Source organism: Eurosta solidaginis, chromosome 3, assembly GCF_040869045.1.
Source record: "Eurosta solidaginis isolate ZX-2024a chromosome 3, ASM4086904v1, whole genome shotgun sequence".
NCBI classification, from domain to species: Eukaryota; Metazoa; Arthropoda; class Insecta; order Diptera; family Tephritidae; genus Eurosta; species Eurosta solidaginis.
This window is the reverse complement of record NC_090321.1, coordinates 14,406,562-14,423,114: the sequence shown is the minus strand read 5'-3', so window position 1 is coordinate 14,423,114 and position 16,553 is coordinate 14,406,562. Positions and strand designations below refer to the sequence as shown.

Here is a 16,553-nt window from a genome sequence, read left to right as displayed (position 1 = left end):
TCTTTGTTATCAAGCTGTACTTTTATTTTGGCCTCCGGATTTAACTTTTACTTCCGGACTTTTATTTTTAAAAGTCCGAGTTTAACTAGTTCTATCGGACTCAGGTAACAAAAATCAGAAAATAATTTTTATCTTGATCCAAATATATTAAAAGTCCAAAATTAATAGTTTTGCAAGGAATTATATTTTAAAAGGAATAACAGTTTCCGCCCCTGGACATCATATAACAAGAAAATGAACTTGAGCTTTCGAGCAAATGCCATTAATACTTGTGTGCTAAAAATTCTGAGTAAAAGAACACATTAATGTGGTCGTAGCAAAAGTTGTTTGACAACAATGACTGCTGAGTGGTAAAAAACCATATCTCCGCTCCCATTTTAACAACACCACATCTCAGAAAACTAAAAAACGCACTATTTTAGAATTTGTTTTAAAAATGCCTTATCTTAAGTCAAAATGTATTGAATTTATGCTCAGGTAGAGCGCTTTGGGACCAAATTCCTATTGAAGAAAATCTCGAAATAGAGTATTGTTAAACCAAATTTTGATGTATTGCGTTTTTAAAAGTTCCGATATAGAGCGTTTTCTGAACAGCGGTCGAGATAGGGTGATATTCCATTGAGCAGTCGATATAATATTCACTCGCAACCATCTTTATAGTACAGTATCCTATTACTAACTCGACCACCACCACTACATGCCGAACTTGATTCAATATATGTGATCCGGCCTATGAAAAGGTGGCTTTTGACTCAAAAAAGAAATTGCGAGAAACAGCTGTTAAAGATAAACAATGCATTTCTTCAGTTGCTTAGTAGTTTTTCTTTTGCATTATGAACAGTCATGCCCAAAAGGCAACCAAAAAAGGCAAAAGAGCATAAATGAGATAAGTTCGTGTGTGTATATAAAGAGCGATGTTTTTTTCAATGCAAAGCACAAACCAGTTTTTGACCGAAAAAAAAATCGTGTGAGTGCTCAGATTTAAAAGCAATGCTGAACGAATACGTGTGTCGCTTGTGAATAATGTCTGTCGAAGAAGAATTTAGCAAGGTTTTTCAAACATGTTTCTGTGAAAACGAAGAGAATGATGATGATTATTTCTGATGTTGGTATCAATTACGAGGACGAACTACAAGCATTGTTTCAAGCTGAAGGTCAAATGGAAGTGGAAGAAAATATCATCTCCAGAACACTTCTAAGCAAGTTAGGACTTTCTAGTTTTCACCACGTGAAAGAGCGTCTCAAAAACTATCGAAACAAGAAAAAAAGTGGAAAATTTTTTTGAGTCATAGGCCACCTTTTCATAGGCCGGGTCACATATAATTTTGAGAGTAGAACAGCTCATTCGTTGGTATTTCAATCTGAACTAACTACATATTGTTCCGAATATTAGCAACACTAAGGGGTACTGCAATCTCTAAGCCGATGCTAAGCAGCGCCTTGTATGCACATTCATAAATCAATCATTATGTATCTACATAAACGAATCAATCATTATGTCTACACATATGTAGGTACTCGCAGCTGAGAGCAACGTACAACCACATGCATATATCTGAGATACTCCCGAAAGTATGCAATGAGAGAAGCTATAAAATCGTGCAATTGTAGTTACAGCTGAAAAATTTGATAGCTGATGGCCAACTAGTAAATTCTGGAAATGGAAGCGCCTAGAAGATGCGAACGGGGAAATCAGAGAGTATAAAAGGCAGCAAATGTAGAGGCGCTGGAATCAGTTTTGATTAAGCACGCAATCTGTTGGGCAATAGTAGAGCTATTTACTGTGAAGTACTTTAATAAAGGCCATTTTGCATTACTGAATAGGGGTGTTATTTATTCAAGAGTTTAGTTATTCGAACCTTAGTAGAAGATTTGAAATAAGCGGAATTGCAGTAAATTCGTTACAATATGTCATGAATTACGCTAAACAAATTTTTTTTTATCGAAGTTTAACAAACCCTGACAGAAAGTCAAATGAATGGATGCAATGTTCACTATGCTCAGAACTGATATTACTCCTTTGAAATAAGTAATTCCGGAATGCTGAGCTGATAAGGATGCGCGGTAGCCAGACTAGTTCACGAACTAGGTAATGGATTATTTGAAGCTTCAGTTAGATGCCATGTAGACATCATAGACCTTGTGTTTGCCTTTTATTCCTATTGTTAGTATGTTTGAACGTATCAAACGTTGCTTCCGTTGCCCTTGTTACATATTTTATATATTCAAGTACAAATTTGTACATACTTCTTAAATACTGCATGTGTATCAAAGTGTTAACATTTTTTTTAAAATTGTTTAAAGTTTTTTTTTTTAATATTCCGCGTATTTTGATAAAAAGGTAAGCTGTAGGCATGCAAATTGTAAGTCAAACAGTCAAGCTTAAATTTTGATATTCCACGTTGAAGGCTAAAAAATATGTGTACATCTGTATGGATCTCATTATATATACACATTGACAAACATAAGTTAATATGATTTATACATATGAACAAAACCAAAAATGTAAAACAATGATAACCCCAAATGCCAAAAAAACAAAACATTTTGAGCCATGAGTTGGACCAGCAACAAAAAAAGAAAAGAAAAAAAAAACAAACAAACAAATATGGCAACGAAGAAAATTCATGAATAACCATACAATAAAGCAATATGAATAAATATGTAAATTTTGTTTACTTCGTAATAATAAAAATAAAAAAAATTGCGCAGAAAAATGCTCGCCTAAGAGTAAAGGCAAATTCAATTGAGTTGGTAAAGGTGAGACTACCATTGCGAGATCTTGAAATGTGGTAAATCACAGCTGTCTTAAGGGAACAATCTTTGTTTGCATAGAATATTTATAACAGCAATAATTTATTTGTGCACCTACAGTGTTGGGCAATGCAATAGCAGCGCGTATTAAAGGCATTTTTGGAAATTTTCTGTAGAACACATTTTTCGTGAGGGAGATAAAAGGGTTAAAATATTCAACAAAAGTTGTATTCGACATATTTTACTCAGTCAATAAGCAGTTGGAATATACTGCTTAACTCGATCCGATATGTGTTTAACCGTTATTTCACTTATGCTAAAATTACTTGGGCGAAATTGTGAAAGCTTAAAATAATCATAGCAAATAAATTTGACTTAAGAATGCAAAATTTTTGAGGTTTTGCTGTATGACTCTCGTATTTTACATCTGAGCTGGAATTATTACGCCTCCACAACAGCTGTTGTATTGCGCTAGAAATATATGCAAGCTTTCGCGTGTAGCATACTTTTAGGCGCTATGGCACTTACTAGCTTGCTGAACTCACTTGATAGTTCTTATGAAACTAAGTAATTTGAGCACTAGTCGGAGCATAACTTTAGCATTCTTTACAAATTTTACTATCCAAAAATACTAATAAATATAACCAAGTTATAATATTTGAATTTGTTATTTTCTTACATAAAGCATAAACATTAAAATTTAATGTATTGAAAATTATGAGATGCATGCTCGAACGCACAAATCGCTATAAAATTGAAGGACAAAGGATACAAATAAAAAATATTACATATTAGCATATGGATATATGTTTGTATAGCATACATACATATGTACCATACATACAATGTATGGAAACACGCTTACACGAGATTAGCGTTGTGGCATGTTGAAGGGAAAAAGCTTACAGAGTTATGAAAATTTATTTACTTTATGGTTAGTATGAACTTATATTTGTACAAGTTGTTGGTTTTTTATCTAAAAATTTCATGCAAAATGTAATAAAATCGTAAGCAAATAGTACTCGTAAAACGATTTATGAGCTAATACCAAAACTCTTTAAATATAAGATGGTGCATTGTAGTGTTCTAAAACTTTGTGGAAATTGTAGGACGGCTGTAAACGGAATTCACCATACCTTTTGCTATGCTGTCCACCTGATTTTTTAAGACTGTATAACTCTGTAATTTATTTTGGCTTTGGAAAAATGACCTATTTGAAAATAAGCTGGCTGAAAAATATTGGCATAACAGCTTAAGTTAAATCAACAATTGAAAATCTCAGCCAAGCGATTTGTAAAAAAAAACTAATTTGTCTATTTGTTTCTTATTTGCTCGATATAGGGTATGTTCGAGCTGCAGCAGTGTTACTTTTTATGACAGAGCATAACGTTCTTCAGCAAAATTTGAGCGCATTCGTTGAACGAAATGTTGACAATTTATTGATCATCGCTACGAAATTGGTGACATTCCATCAACTAAGTAGCACTTTAGCAATACTACTGTTATTTGGCTGCTCAAACACACCCATCTTAATTGTCCATTAAATCAAAAATATAAAACTCAAAAATTACTCCGGTTGTTATGTCCGCAGGATTTATTTGGTTCAAAGTCACATGCAATAATAGCCAAAGCCGTAATAATTAATTCTTTCTCTGTTTCAAAAGCTGAACTACCAGCGCTACCGTTATCAGACTCGTGCCTGACACACAAAAATCGTTTCACTCAATAGCGCAAGTGAAATGTACTACGCACTCACTACTGAGTAGCGTCAAAAATTCGCTTGGAGTCATTGTGTCAATGAGCTACCATTGAGCGGGCACCGGCATTGGTGGTGGCGCCATGCAATTTACATCACTAAAATTGCGCGAATGCCAAGGCTTATGACTTTTTTAATCCAGATGGTGAAAACGAAGCAGGGGCAAAACGTATGGTGAATTCCTGTCGCAGCCGTCCCACTTTATGGCGAATGAACGACTCTACAATGCTCCCTCTTATTAATCTACTCTCTTTGTGTACATGTTTTTATTTATGGATTTATGAAATTTATGAACTTAGTCATAAGTATCAAAGCAACAAAAAAAAAATAAAAAAAATCACGACATGAAGAGATACTTATTGTTATAATAAAATCAAATAAATCATAGCTTTTTTAAAACAAAAAAAAAAAAATAAAAAAAATCAGTAAATGCTTTAGTTGGCAACAGTGTTCGGATTGCCCTACTCAAGTGGTACAATGGGTCAAATTTGTAAAAACTTTCTACATAACTGTAGAAGTCATAAAAATATGAGCACAACTATCTAAAATAAATAAAAAACGTCTTCCAATCTGGGTAAAATTTGAACCGAAGACCTTATGAAGGTTAAACACAAGACCACCATTTGCTAACTCGAAACGCATTTTTTTAAAGAATGTTTTCATTTTTCCATAGATTCCAATAATTATGAGTTTTATAAACAAATAATCGACACTTAAAAGTTATTTTTATTTATTTATTTGTTTGCTTCAATTTTGATTCTGATCAGTCGGAACTTCCGTTTGATTTAGATTTCCGTGCTTCTAGAGTTAACAGGCATCGCCATTTTTGAGAAAAAATATTACTTTGTGACTGTGACTTCTCAGTCACAGTGATTTTTTCGTGACAGTGACTGGAGAGTAAAAAGAGTAACATGACCATGCGTTAGTACGCGTGTTTGCGAACAATGCCGATTTGTGTCACAGTCAGCCAGTCACAGCGCTTTTCGAAGCTGTCGTAGTGATTCGCTATAAATTTTCACGGATTTAGATTTGCGATTTCCGTGCTTCTGGAGTTAACAGATGTAGCAATTTTCAAACAACCACATCACTTTGTGATTTTCCAGTCACAGCGATTTTAATCGTGACAGTGACAGAGAGAGTGAGAAGAGTAATGCAATCAGGAGTTGGTAAGCGTGATTGTAAACTTTGCGCAGATGCTATTACATTCAGTGGTCTTTTCTAAGCTGTCATAGTGATTTACTATAAATTTTCAGTCGCTGTGACAAAATTACAGGTGCACTAATATTTGTCAATTCTAATTTTTTCTGTAAATGCCACCATTATATTTGAATAGCTTCAACAAAGTTGGCAAACTAACCAAGGGCTTTGGATGGTTCAAAAAGGAAGACACAAAGATACGGAAAAAGAAAATTTTTTGTAATTTTTCACACTTATTGAAATTGTCAAGTCCGAGCACTGCTTGTCATGCCAAACTAATATTTATAAAAATTTTTTATTTATTATTATAAACAATAATAGTCCACCTAATTAAAATAATACACAAATAACTTTGAAATAAAAAATACTAAATACATAATTGTGCGATTAATTGATTATTGAAAATTTTGATTAATTATACCTTACATTTAAATTACTCAATTAATCGATTAACAAAAGTAAGTTTCCTCGAATAATCAGCTGTTTTAATAGTCAGAAAGCAAATTAATGGATTATTCTGTATTATAGTTAATCATAGTTTGAATAAAGTGATTAAGTAATAATTTCGCAACCGGAGTATTTGAGCAGTATGTGAAATTTTTTATGAAACAGTTTTAAAGTTGCTCAATGTTCCGTTTTGATTAATCAGAATATGATGACACAAGTGCGCGATTAATCACGCTATTGATTTATCACTTTACTCGATTAATTAAAAGTTTTGCTTAATAAAACATGTTTTTTCGAATAATCAGTTTTTAATTTAAATAATCAGATAGAAAAATAACTGAGTAATTTCCAAATAATAATTTTAAAACTACCCGAATAATGTTCGATTTATCGCACAATTGATTAATCACCTTTTGCGATTAATCGATTGATTAAAGTTTTTGCTAAATAAAAAAGAAGTTTCTTCGAATAATCAATTTTCTGTAAAATCAGAAAGCAAACTAATTGAGTAATTAGTCATAGTTTGAACAAATTGATTAAGTAATCATAATTTGGCACACACTTCACTTTTCGCGGGCGAAGTATCTGAGCAAAAGGAGCAAATAATGTTCGATTTTGATTACTAAAAAAATGTATTCAACAATTTATCAATTAATCGCACAATCGATTAATCAATTTCCTCGATTAATCGATTAAACAGCTCTATAAATAATATAACGTGCTTGCTTTAGTCTTAAAATAAAAACGTCTGGTTGCAGAAACTGATATATTTTTTCAATGTCTCCAACGCTACTACTAGAGCGTAACTTAGAATTGAAATAGTATTAGGGTGGGTGAAGTAGAATTTTATAAATCATTTGCACTAAATGCTTGAATAGCATTCAGAGTGTTGGTTTTTCGTGAGTAGTTACCTTAGCTTTAGCTCCTCATCAATATACTGTAAGAGGCTCCTACAAATAACACAAACAAAATGCAAGAAGAAAAACATAAAAACAGCATAAGAATAATACATTGATACATACATACATCAAATACAATCAAAAATTAAATATTTTGCTGTATCAAAAGAAAATTCAAATTTATAAAAGTTATAAAAATATATTTAACAATAAGTGAGTACAAATATTAAAGACAATTCAGAGAAAAATGCAAAATGTTAGGAAAATATTTTGAAAAATTTACTAAATCTGTTTTTAGTAAAGCAAGCAAGGAAGTGTATTTGAGTAGGTTTTTGTCTGTATATGGGAAAAAAGTTAGAAGGTCAGCGTAATTTTGTGAAAGTGCGTTTACGCTACTGGAGAAAAGGTTGAAAAAAGGTCAGTGTAAGTTTCATGCAAATTTGGCCACATAGTCAATCAACTCTAGCAAATAGGCATAGGTTTGTAAATTTTCATCAAGTCATCACACAAAAAAAGTGTCGATATGTTCAATTAGCCACACGCTGTGCGAACAACACAAAGGCGAGCCAGCGTTGTAAAATAAATTATTTTTTATTTAATAAAAAGGAAAATTGAATTTTACTGCACAAAAACAAAAATTTACCTACAGCAAAGCACAAATAAATGCAAATTAACGATATGCATCCCTTCTTGTATTTTTCCACAAATTTGAATATTTTGTTTGTGTGTGGATGTGCGCGTAAAGAATGTCTTCAAGGGTATCAATTTGAAATCTGTTCAGCTATTGATGCGTGTGTAGGGGAAAAAAGTGTATGTGTGTGTGACTGAGTTTATTTCAGGTATTATTAAAAAAGATAAAAAAAAAATAGTCTATATATACGTAAGAGTGCTTCATATGCTTCTGCGCCTAAAATGCTGCTTCGTTTTGTACTATTTTGTGTTTTAGCAAAAAAGGTATTCAATGATGGACATTTTTTTATATTTAGAGTTGCGTTAATCATTTTGTTGTTGCTTTTTTAAAAACGATAAGATGCTTAGAGTGTCATATAATTTGGTTTTTGATTTCGCCACCTTATGAAGCTTTAGCATTGTAAATACTGCTTTAAAATAAAATTTTTAAGCTTTTTCTCCTGGTTGATAAGTATGGAACAACTTGAATGGCTTTTTTTTTCTGAAAATATTGTAACCTGGTTCGCTCTCCTCTGCATCCTCCTTTCAGATAAGGGGAGGTTTACACACGCAGCAGCCAGAGCGAAGGGAAATTAATTATGCAGCCATAAGTACAACGAGACCCTTCTCACCCCAACCGAGCTGCAGAGGGGATAAAAACGACAAAGCAAGAGTAGGTAAATACATCAAAGGGCATCTACTTGTTCCAGCTAGCTTAAGGTACTGGCTACATTTTTGACCAACACCGCCTGCATGAATTGCCCGCTACTTAGTAGGTATCGACTTGGAATAGGCTTGAGTAGGTAGTCTACTCCTTGGCTTAGCTATTTCAGATCATTCTTACCGATTGGCTGAAGTCAGATTTGACGGGAGAGAACCACAAAGGCGACCGACCTTTAGTTACTTAACCGAGCGACGGGGTAATAAACAGCTTAAAAGGCAGCCATCAGCGACACCTACACTAAGCTAGTAAGCAGAAGTAGTTATGAGGACAACGCTTATTTGTACTTTAGTTAATTGCCGTTGGTTATTGCTCGTCAGCTGATACTTGCTTGTTGTTGATCAGCTGACCTGTACTGTGCTACACTGTAGTGTGGGTTTAGGCGCAGTTGAAATTGCAATGCGGATAATTTTATTTTAAGAGTACAGGGAGGTTCAAAAAGCAAATGATTGCAAAAATTTCGACCAATATTCCGAAAATTGATACAAAGCTTACCGGAAAGACGTGATGCCATGGGTCAAACACAAAATGTTTAACCCAATTTTCTCTTAAATACGAGTTTCAAGGTATGATTTATTAAATTATTGAATATCTTATATATGTTCAAAGCAATCAATTTATATAATTCAAAATGCCATAGATAAATGAATGTGCGATATGCTGACGAGATATCGACAAAAATTATTCACTCGTTAATCAAATTGATACTAACTAAATCTACTAGTTTATTAAATTTAATTCACATTCGCATGAATTCACAATATTTTTTGTTTGATGTTGCATAACAAAAATTTGGCTAAAATTTATTAAATATTCGCACAACAACAAAAATTGTCTGCAAAAATATTATTTTTACATTACGCAATATTTTTTTTACAATTTCATATTACATACGCTTTTATGATCTCCTAACAAGTTCACTAACTGAAAAATGAATAAAACATAGATAAACGCGGAAAATAGCCAACTGAAATAACAAATTGCATTAAGGGAAAACTTTGCAAAAAATTTCATTTAGCACGTTATGAAGGGTTGGGTAGAGCGCGCGATATGATACACCCGAAAAAATAAAATAGCATCAAATTGAGCATAATTACCTATAATAAAATTGGACTAATTTCGACATAGGAATACTAATAATATTGAGAATGAGAGAGAAGTACATACATACAGCAGCGAACAGAAAAATGGAAGAGGCACATTTTTTAAAATTTCCTCAATTAAATTGACATCAAATGCCAAAGAAACTATTTATGGAAGTATTAAAATTCTGTACAGAAAAAACAGATATTTTAAGTTTAAAGAGACAATAAACACACAACTAAAAGGATTACCGATGGGATCGCCGACTTCACCAGTGATTTGCAGATATCGTAATGGAGGAATTATTGGAAAATACAACTGCAAAATTGACTAGAACACCAAGATGCATTACCAAATATGTGGACGATCTATTCGCTATTATAAATGAAAATGACGTAAAAAGTACACTTTACGCATTAAATTCTTTTGACAAAAATATAAAATTCACAACAGAACTCGAAGACGACGGAAAATTACCTTATCTCGACACAATTATTATTCGACGAGGAAACCAATTAAAGCTCAAGTGGTATAAGAAATCAACATCTACCGGACGAATCATCAATTTTTATTCAAAACATCCAAAAAAGATGATAATGAATACAGCAATGGGCTGTATACGACGTATGTTACAAATATCAGACGACACTTACCACAAGGAAATAAAAGAAGAAATTAAATTAATATTAAAAAGGAATGACTTTCCTGACAATGTCATCAAAACCTTAATAAAAAGAAGTTTATCACAGACGAGTCAACGTGAATCCGAAAAAACAAAAATATTCAAATCGCTAGCATATGTACCAAAATTGTCAGAGCGTCTAGCAAAATCAGATTGCTATAATAGAGAAAAAGTGAAGATAGCTCACAAACCAACAAACACATTGAAAAATATTTTTAACAAAACGAAATCCGAAATTCCTAAAACAGAAAAAAGTACTATTGTCTATAAAATCCCTTGTAATGGAAACAAAACAGAATCATGCAATAACATATATGTGGGAACAATGAAAGCAAAATTAAAATCTCGACTAGCGCAACATAAATCCGATTTTAAATGTTGTCATGAAACTATTAACCAAAAAACAGCATTAATGACACACTGTGCAACGAAGAACCATTTTCCAGACTTTGATAAAACGACGATACTCCAACAAGAAACCAATTATAACAAAAGATTTACACTGGAAATGCTGCATATAATTAACACACCGACCAGCATAAGAATGAACTACAAGACGGACATCGATAATTGCGCGAGCTCCTACAGACATTTGATAACAAACAGACGGACAGTACAAAACTCCGCGTTGAGCAGTGAGGACGCGTAAAATAATGTATGTAAATAATGTTTTTTATGAATGTTTGTTTTGATGTCAATTGTTATTTTTATTTTGTTTATGTTTCTTTATATTGTTATAGTTAATCCTGAAGACGGTTACAGTAGGTAACCGAAATATATTGAAGAAAAAAACTCAACAATTTTTGAAAATTTTATTTACAAAATTGGACCTCAAGCCGGCAAGAAAACTATTTATTTAAAAAAGAAAGGTCGCTAAAAATTGTAGAATATTAAAGCGAATTTCGAGATACCTAGAACTTGACTAAAATTGATTGAGCTACAAAACTGCATACTCGAAAAACCTCAGAGTATTCTAATTAAAAACTTCGAAATTTTCGTAAAACTTTATCGAATTTTCGAATTTTTTCGAAAACGTTTTGGGGATTAATTTGCATAGTTTCTGTTACAAAATTCATAGCAGTCTAAGTGTATGTAGCTCGTTATAATCAAAACACATTAGGACTAAACACGCAAGACAGGATGCGAAAAGGATTATTAAATTTTAAAGCGAAAATGGCAAATAGCATAAATTGGAAATAAGCTCAGCAAAAAAGCGTTAAAAATCGCAGTCTTGCATTATTGTTGTTTTATTACAAGTAACACACACACTTGAACACTCAAACTGCGTTGCACAAACACTAACATTAAAACGTTGTTGGCAGCAACAATCAATCTGCCCAACGGAAATATAACTTTGGCTGTGAGAGGAGCGGTCGAAAGTGTGAAAACTGCCGTTTTTGGGTGCTTTCCGTTTATTTTGAGCTTTTTTTTAGTTTGAAATTTGCTAGTAAAAACGTGAAATGCGAACAAGAACTTAACTTCAACGGCGGCAATTTTGTTGCGTTATTTTTTTATTTTGCACTTCAGCAAGTAAAACGGAAATAAATTATGAGCAAAAAGCGCAGTTAAAGTGCCTAAAGAAATTGATGGCCAAAAAAAATACATGCAAAAAACGAAAAACGAAAGGCGCAAAAGTAAGCAAAAAAAAGTAAACCAATAATTTCAAACAAATTTGTCTGGTTAACACACTCGCTACTGATATGTAAGTGTGTGTTTACTATCAGTGGTGCGTATGTGTGTGTGTATAAATGTGAGCCAACCTTAAGGACATGTTCATAATTAAGGTGCCGGTAAGTTTTTGACGACTCGCTGTGACTAATGAACTAAAAAAACAAAATAAAATAAAGAAAGAGACGGAAAAAGTCATGAAGCATAAAGTTAACAGAATTAAACGTTAATAAATAGGTTTTTTTTTATAAAAATTAAAAAAAAAAATTATTTAAAAATTGTGTTTCAGAATAAAAACTGAGCAAAAATCAATGAAAATACGAGCGCAATTAAGATGAAGTGAAGATTAATGCATTTTAAATTTTTATATTTACAAAATAGTATATGAGAGGATAAAATACAAAAAAACGTATGAATAACAAAAAAAAAGTGCATGGGAATGTGTGCTGACATGTGAATAGCTTGCGAACGAACTAAAACTATCATACGATTATATGCACATTAGGGAGGGTCATTTTGTATGCACCGAATTTTTTAACGACTTTATCCACAACATATTCGGATTTTGCATATAAATATGTGCTTATATACTACATAATACTTTAAGAACACTTTTTTTGTTACATCATTTAGAAAAAATAATAAGGTAAACTGTATTAGTTATTTAACGAACGTTTTCGAAAAGATTCGAAAACTCAATAAATAAAAAAAAACCTTTTAGATTGCAGTCCAATTAATTTTTGAGTACATAAAAAAACGGTAAATGTTTTTAAACGAAAACAATGTTAACGTGTTTCAAAAACGGTTTCGAAAACTCGATAACTTAAAAAAAATTTCATCAAAATTTCAAAACTTTTTTCCACTGTATTTTCGTATAGTAAAGGATTATTTGAGGCCACCAACAAAGTTTCTAAAACTCTAAATTCATGAAAATTTTTAAAAACTTTTAGAATGTTTTAATTTTTTCGAAAAAGTTTTTAAAAATTCTACAGCATTTATTTTGTTACACAATTCATTAGGTTTTTTCAATTCTGAAGTTGTAACCTTTTCGACTTTCGAAATGCCTTAAAAAACGTTTCAAAAATTCGATTACATAGTTTTTGTTCCAGAATTCATCGTATATCTTTTAATAATAAAATTAAGAAGTTTTCATAAAGATTTTCAAAAACTTGTGGAATGTTTTCGAAAACGTTTTTACATTCATTATAACAACCAAAAATTTCGGGGTTTTGAACTAAAGAAATTTGGAAATTTTGATAAAATTCAATCAAGAAAACTTTTCCAGTTTTTTTGACGTGATTGACTTAGTTTTGATTATGTGCTTCGGTGAAAATTGCTACACTAAAATGAGTTGGACTACGAATGTGAATACTCAAGAAGTTTCCTGAATTCAAAGCAAAAAAGTTTTAAAATTTCCATAAAGATTTCAACAAAAATTTTTTCGAAGATGTTTTTAAAATGTTTACCCAGCCTAATGTGCATACATACATATACAATTTATAAATGCCTGTATGTGTGCGCATGTAAATTGATGTGTCTTTTAAGAGCTATGTATGTTCGTTCATCACTCTGGGGCATATAAAGCGGAAGGCATAAATAAAGACATCGAAATTAAGCAAAAAATTTTGTTATTGGTATGTGTGTATGGAGTACAAGTATTTGTGTTTTGTTGTTATAGCACGTATAAAGCAATTAAATAGACAGACAGGAAATTGAAGTATACTTTCAGGCGTTTTATACAGGCACATTTAATATGGACATACAAATAGCAAAGAAAAGCATAGTTTTTTTCCATAGTAAATTGAAATATATATATAAGAATATATATCTATGCTAGATGAATGTATACACATTAATAAATATGTATACAAGATAATAAATTGAAACATATACGTACATATCGCTTGGCAATGTTTCGGGACTAGATGAACGATCATTCCATTGTGAATTCGTCGTCATGCCTGTAATAAAATTAAATTTGGCATTAAATGAGATGGACATACATACTTAATAAATAAGATTATTTTATTTATTGCATTCTTGTGCAAAAAATCAGTGTTGAAACTGCAACTCTTTGCCAAATCACAGAAAATCGCCCTAAAGCATGCTACAAATGCAATAAAGCGTACGAAATAAGTAAAATTAAAAGCGAACATCTCTTTGCAAAAATTATTTGGAAACTTTAACAGTTATTTGCTTCCTTTAGTATTTTATCTCAATAAAAGAAGCTTCAATTCCACCAATTTCGAAAATTTCGAAGACTATGTAAGTCAACTTAGAAAACGTTTTCAAAAATTCGAAATTAGCAAATGCTATTTGTTGTATGCAAAATAATTCAAGACAGCCTTCGGAGCAACGCAAACAAATTTCAAAAATTATGCAAATCGATTTCCAAAACGTTTTTGAAAACATTCGAGGTTGTTTAGATCGCTTAGATTATTTTGTAAAAATTTGTATTTTTTATGTGAAAAAAAATTGAAATTATCCTTCGGAGCTATGCAAACCAATTTCGAAAAATTCGAAAACTATGTAAATCAATAGCGAAAACATTTTTGAAAAAATTCGAGATCAGATCGATTAGAATTTCTTTCATATAAAATATGAAAAATTTTATTATATACATTCTAAAGAGCTCTTGAGAGTTATGTAAAGCAATTTAAAAAAAATTCGAAAACTATGTAAATAAATTTCGGCAACTTTTCAAAAAAAAAAAAAATCGAGACTAGATCGAATGCATTTTTTCCATGCAAAGTATAAAAAATTATATTTTGTCTATGAAAAACAATCTAAAACACCCTTCGGAACTATACAAACCAGCTTAAAAAAATTCGAAAACTATGTAAATCAATTTCGAAAACGTTTTTAAAAAATTTAATTATTGATAGATTAGATTCTATATAAATCGTGTTATATTATTCAAAGTGTTTTTTGCCTCTTGTTTTCTGATATTTGTTTGTATGTAATACGTGATTACTAATATTGAAATGTTACGCACTTATGCCTTTTCTGTTTTTATACTCAGTTGAGCAGAGCTCACAGAGTATATTAACTTTGATTGGATACCGGTTGGTTGTACAGGTATAAAGGAATCGAGATAGATATAGACTTACATATATCAAAATCATGAGGATCGAAAAAAAATTTGATTGAGCCATGTCCGTCCGTTAACACGATAACTTGAGTAAATTTTGAGGTATCTTGATGAAATTCGGTATGTAGGTTCCTGAGCACTCATCTCAGATCACGATTTAAAATGAACGATATCGGACTATAACCACGCCCACCTTTTCGAAATCGAAAATTTCGAAAAACCGAAAAAGTGCAATAATTCATTACCAAAGACGGATAAAGCGATGAAACATGGTAGGTGAGTTGAACTTATGACGCAGAATAGAAAATTAGTAAAATTTTGGACAATGGGCGTGGCACCGCCCACTTTTAAAAGAACATAATTTAAAAGTTTTGCAAGCTGTAATTTCGCAGTCATTGGAGATATCATGATGAAATTTGGCAGGAACGTTACTCCTATTACTATATGTATGCCTAATAAAAATTAGCAAAATTGGAGAACGACCACGCCCACTTATAAAAAAAAGTTTTTTAAAGTCAAATTTTAACAAAAAATGTAATATATTTACAGTATATAAGTAAATTATGTCAAGATTCAACTCCAGTAATGATATGGTGCAACAAAATACAAAAATAAAAGAAAATTTCAAAATGGGCGTGGCTCCGCCCTTTTTCATTTAATTTGTCAAGGATAATTTTAATGCCATAAGTCGAACAAAAATTTACCAATCCTTGTGAAATTTGGTAAGGGCTTAGATTCTAGGACGATAACTCATTTCTGTGAAAAAGAGCGAGACCGGTTGAAGCCACGCCCAGTTTTTATACACAGTCGACCGTCTGTCCTTCCGCTTGGCCATTAACACGATAACTTGAGTAAAAATCGATGTATCTTTACTAAACTCAGTTCACGTACTTATCTGAACTCACTTTGTATTGGTGTAAAAATGGCCGAAACCCGACTATGACCGCGCCTACTTTTTCGATATCGAAAATTACGAAAAATGAAAAAAATGCCATAATTCTATACCAAATACGAAAAAAGGGAAGAAACATGGTAATTGGATTGGTTTATTAACGTAAAATATAAATTTAGAAAAAAAACTTTGTAAAATGGGTGTGACACCTACCATATTAAGTAGAAGAAAATGAAAAAGTTCTGCAGGGCGAAATAAAAAACCCTTGAAATCTTGGCAGGAATACTGTTCGTGGTATTACATATTTAATAAATAAATTAGCGGTATCCAACAGATGATGTTCTGGGTCACCCTGGTCCACATTTTGGCCGATATCTGGAAAACGCCTTCACATATACAACTACCGCCACTCCCTTTTAAACCCCTCATTAATACCTTTCGTTTGATACCCATATCGTACAAACAAATTCTAGAGTCAGCCCTGGTCCACCTTTATGGCGATATCCCTAAATGGCATCCACCTATAGAACTATGGCCCACTCCCTCATAAAATACTCTTTAATACCACATGTCATACAAACAGATTCCAGGGTTACCCTTGGTTTATTTTCCTACATGGTTATTTTCCCTTATGTTGTCACCATAGCTCTCAACTGAGTATGTAATGTTCGGTTACACCCAAACTTAGCCTTCC

General features: G+C 32.0%; 1 protein-coding gene across 14 annotated transcripts in view; it reads right to left on the bottom strand.

Annotated features, from left to right (window-relative positions):
• Positions 1–16,553, bottom strand: part of hppy (MAP4K3-like protein hppy) — a 318,991-nt gene that overhangs the window by 11,316 nt on the left and 291,122 nt on the right. For 10 of the 14 annotated variants that reach the window (XR_010950503.1, XM_067770997.1, XM_067770995.1 and 7 more), the window contains 3 exons: positions 13,774–13,837; positions 11,969–12,031; positions 7,066–7,104 (listed from right to left, as the gene is read on the bottom strand). Coding sequence is in view for 13 of the 14 variants with exons in the window: in XM_067770997.1 (XP_067627098.1) it covers positions 7,066–7,104; positions 11,969–12,031; positions 13,774–13,837 (166 nt within the window). In the remaining variant the exon portion in view is untranslated. The remainder of the gene's footprint in view (positions 1–7,065; positions 7,105–11,968; positions 12,032–13,773; positions 13,838–16,553) is intronic. The other 4 variants (XM_067771001.1, XM_067771005.1, XM_067771002.1 and 1 more) reach the window with 2 other exon arrangements.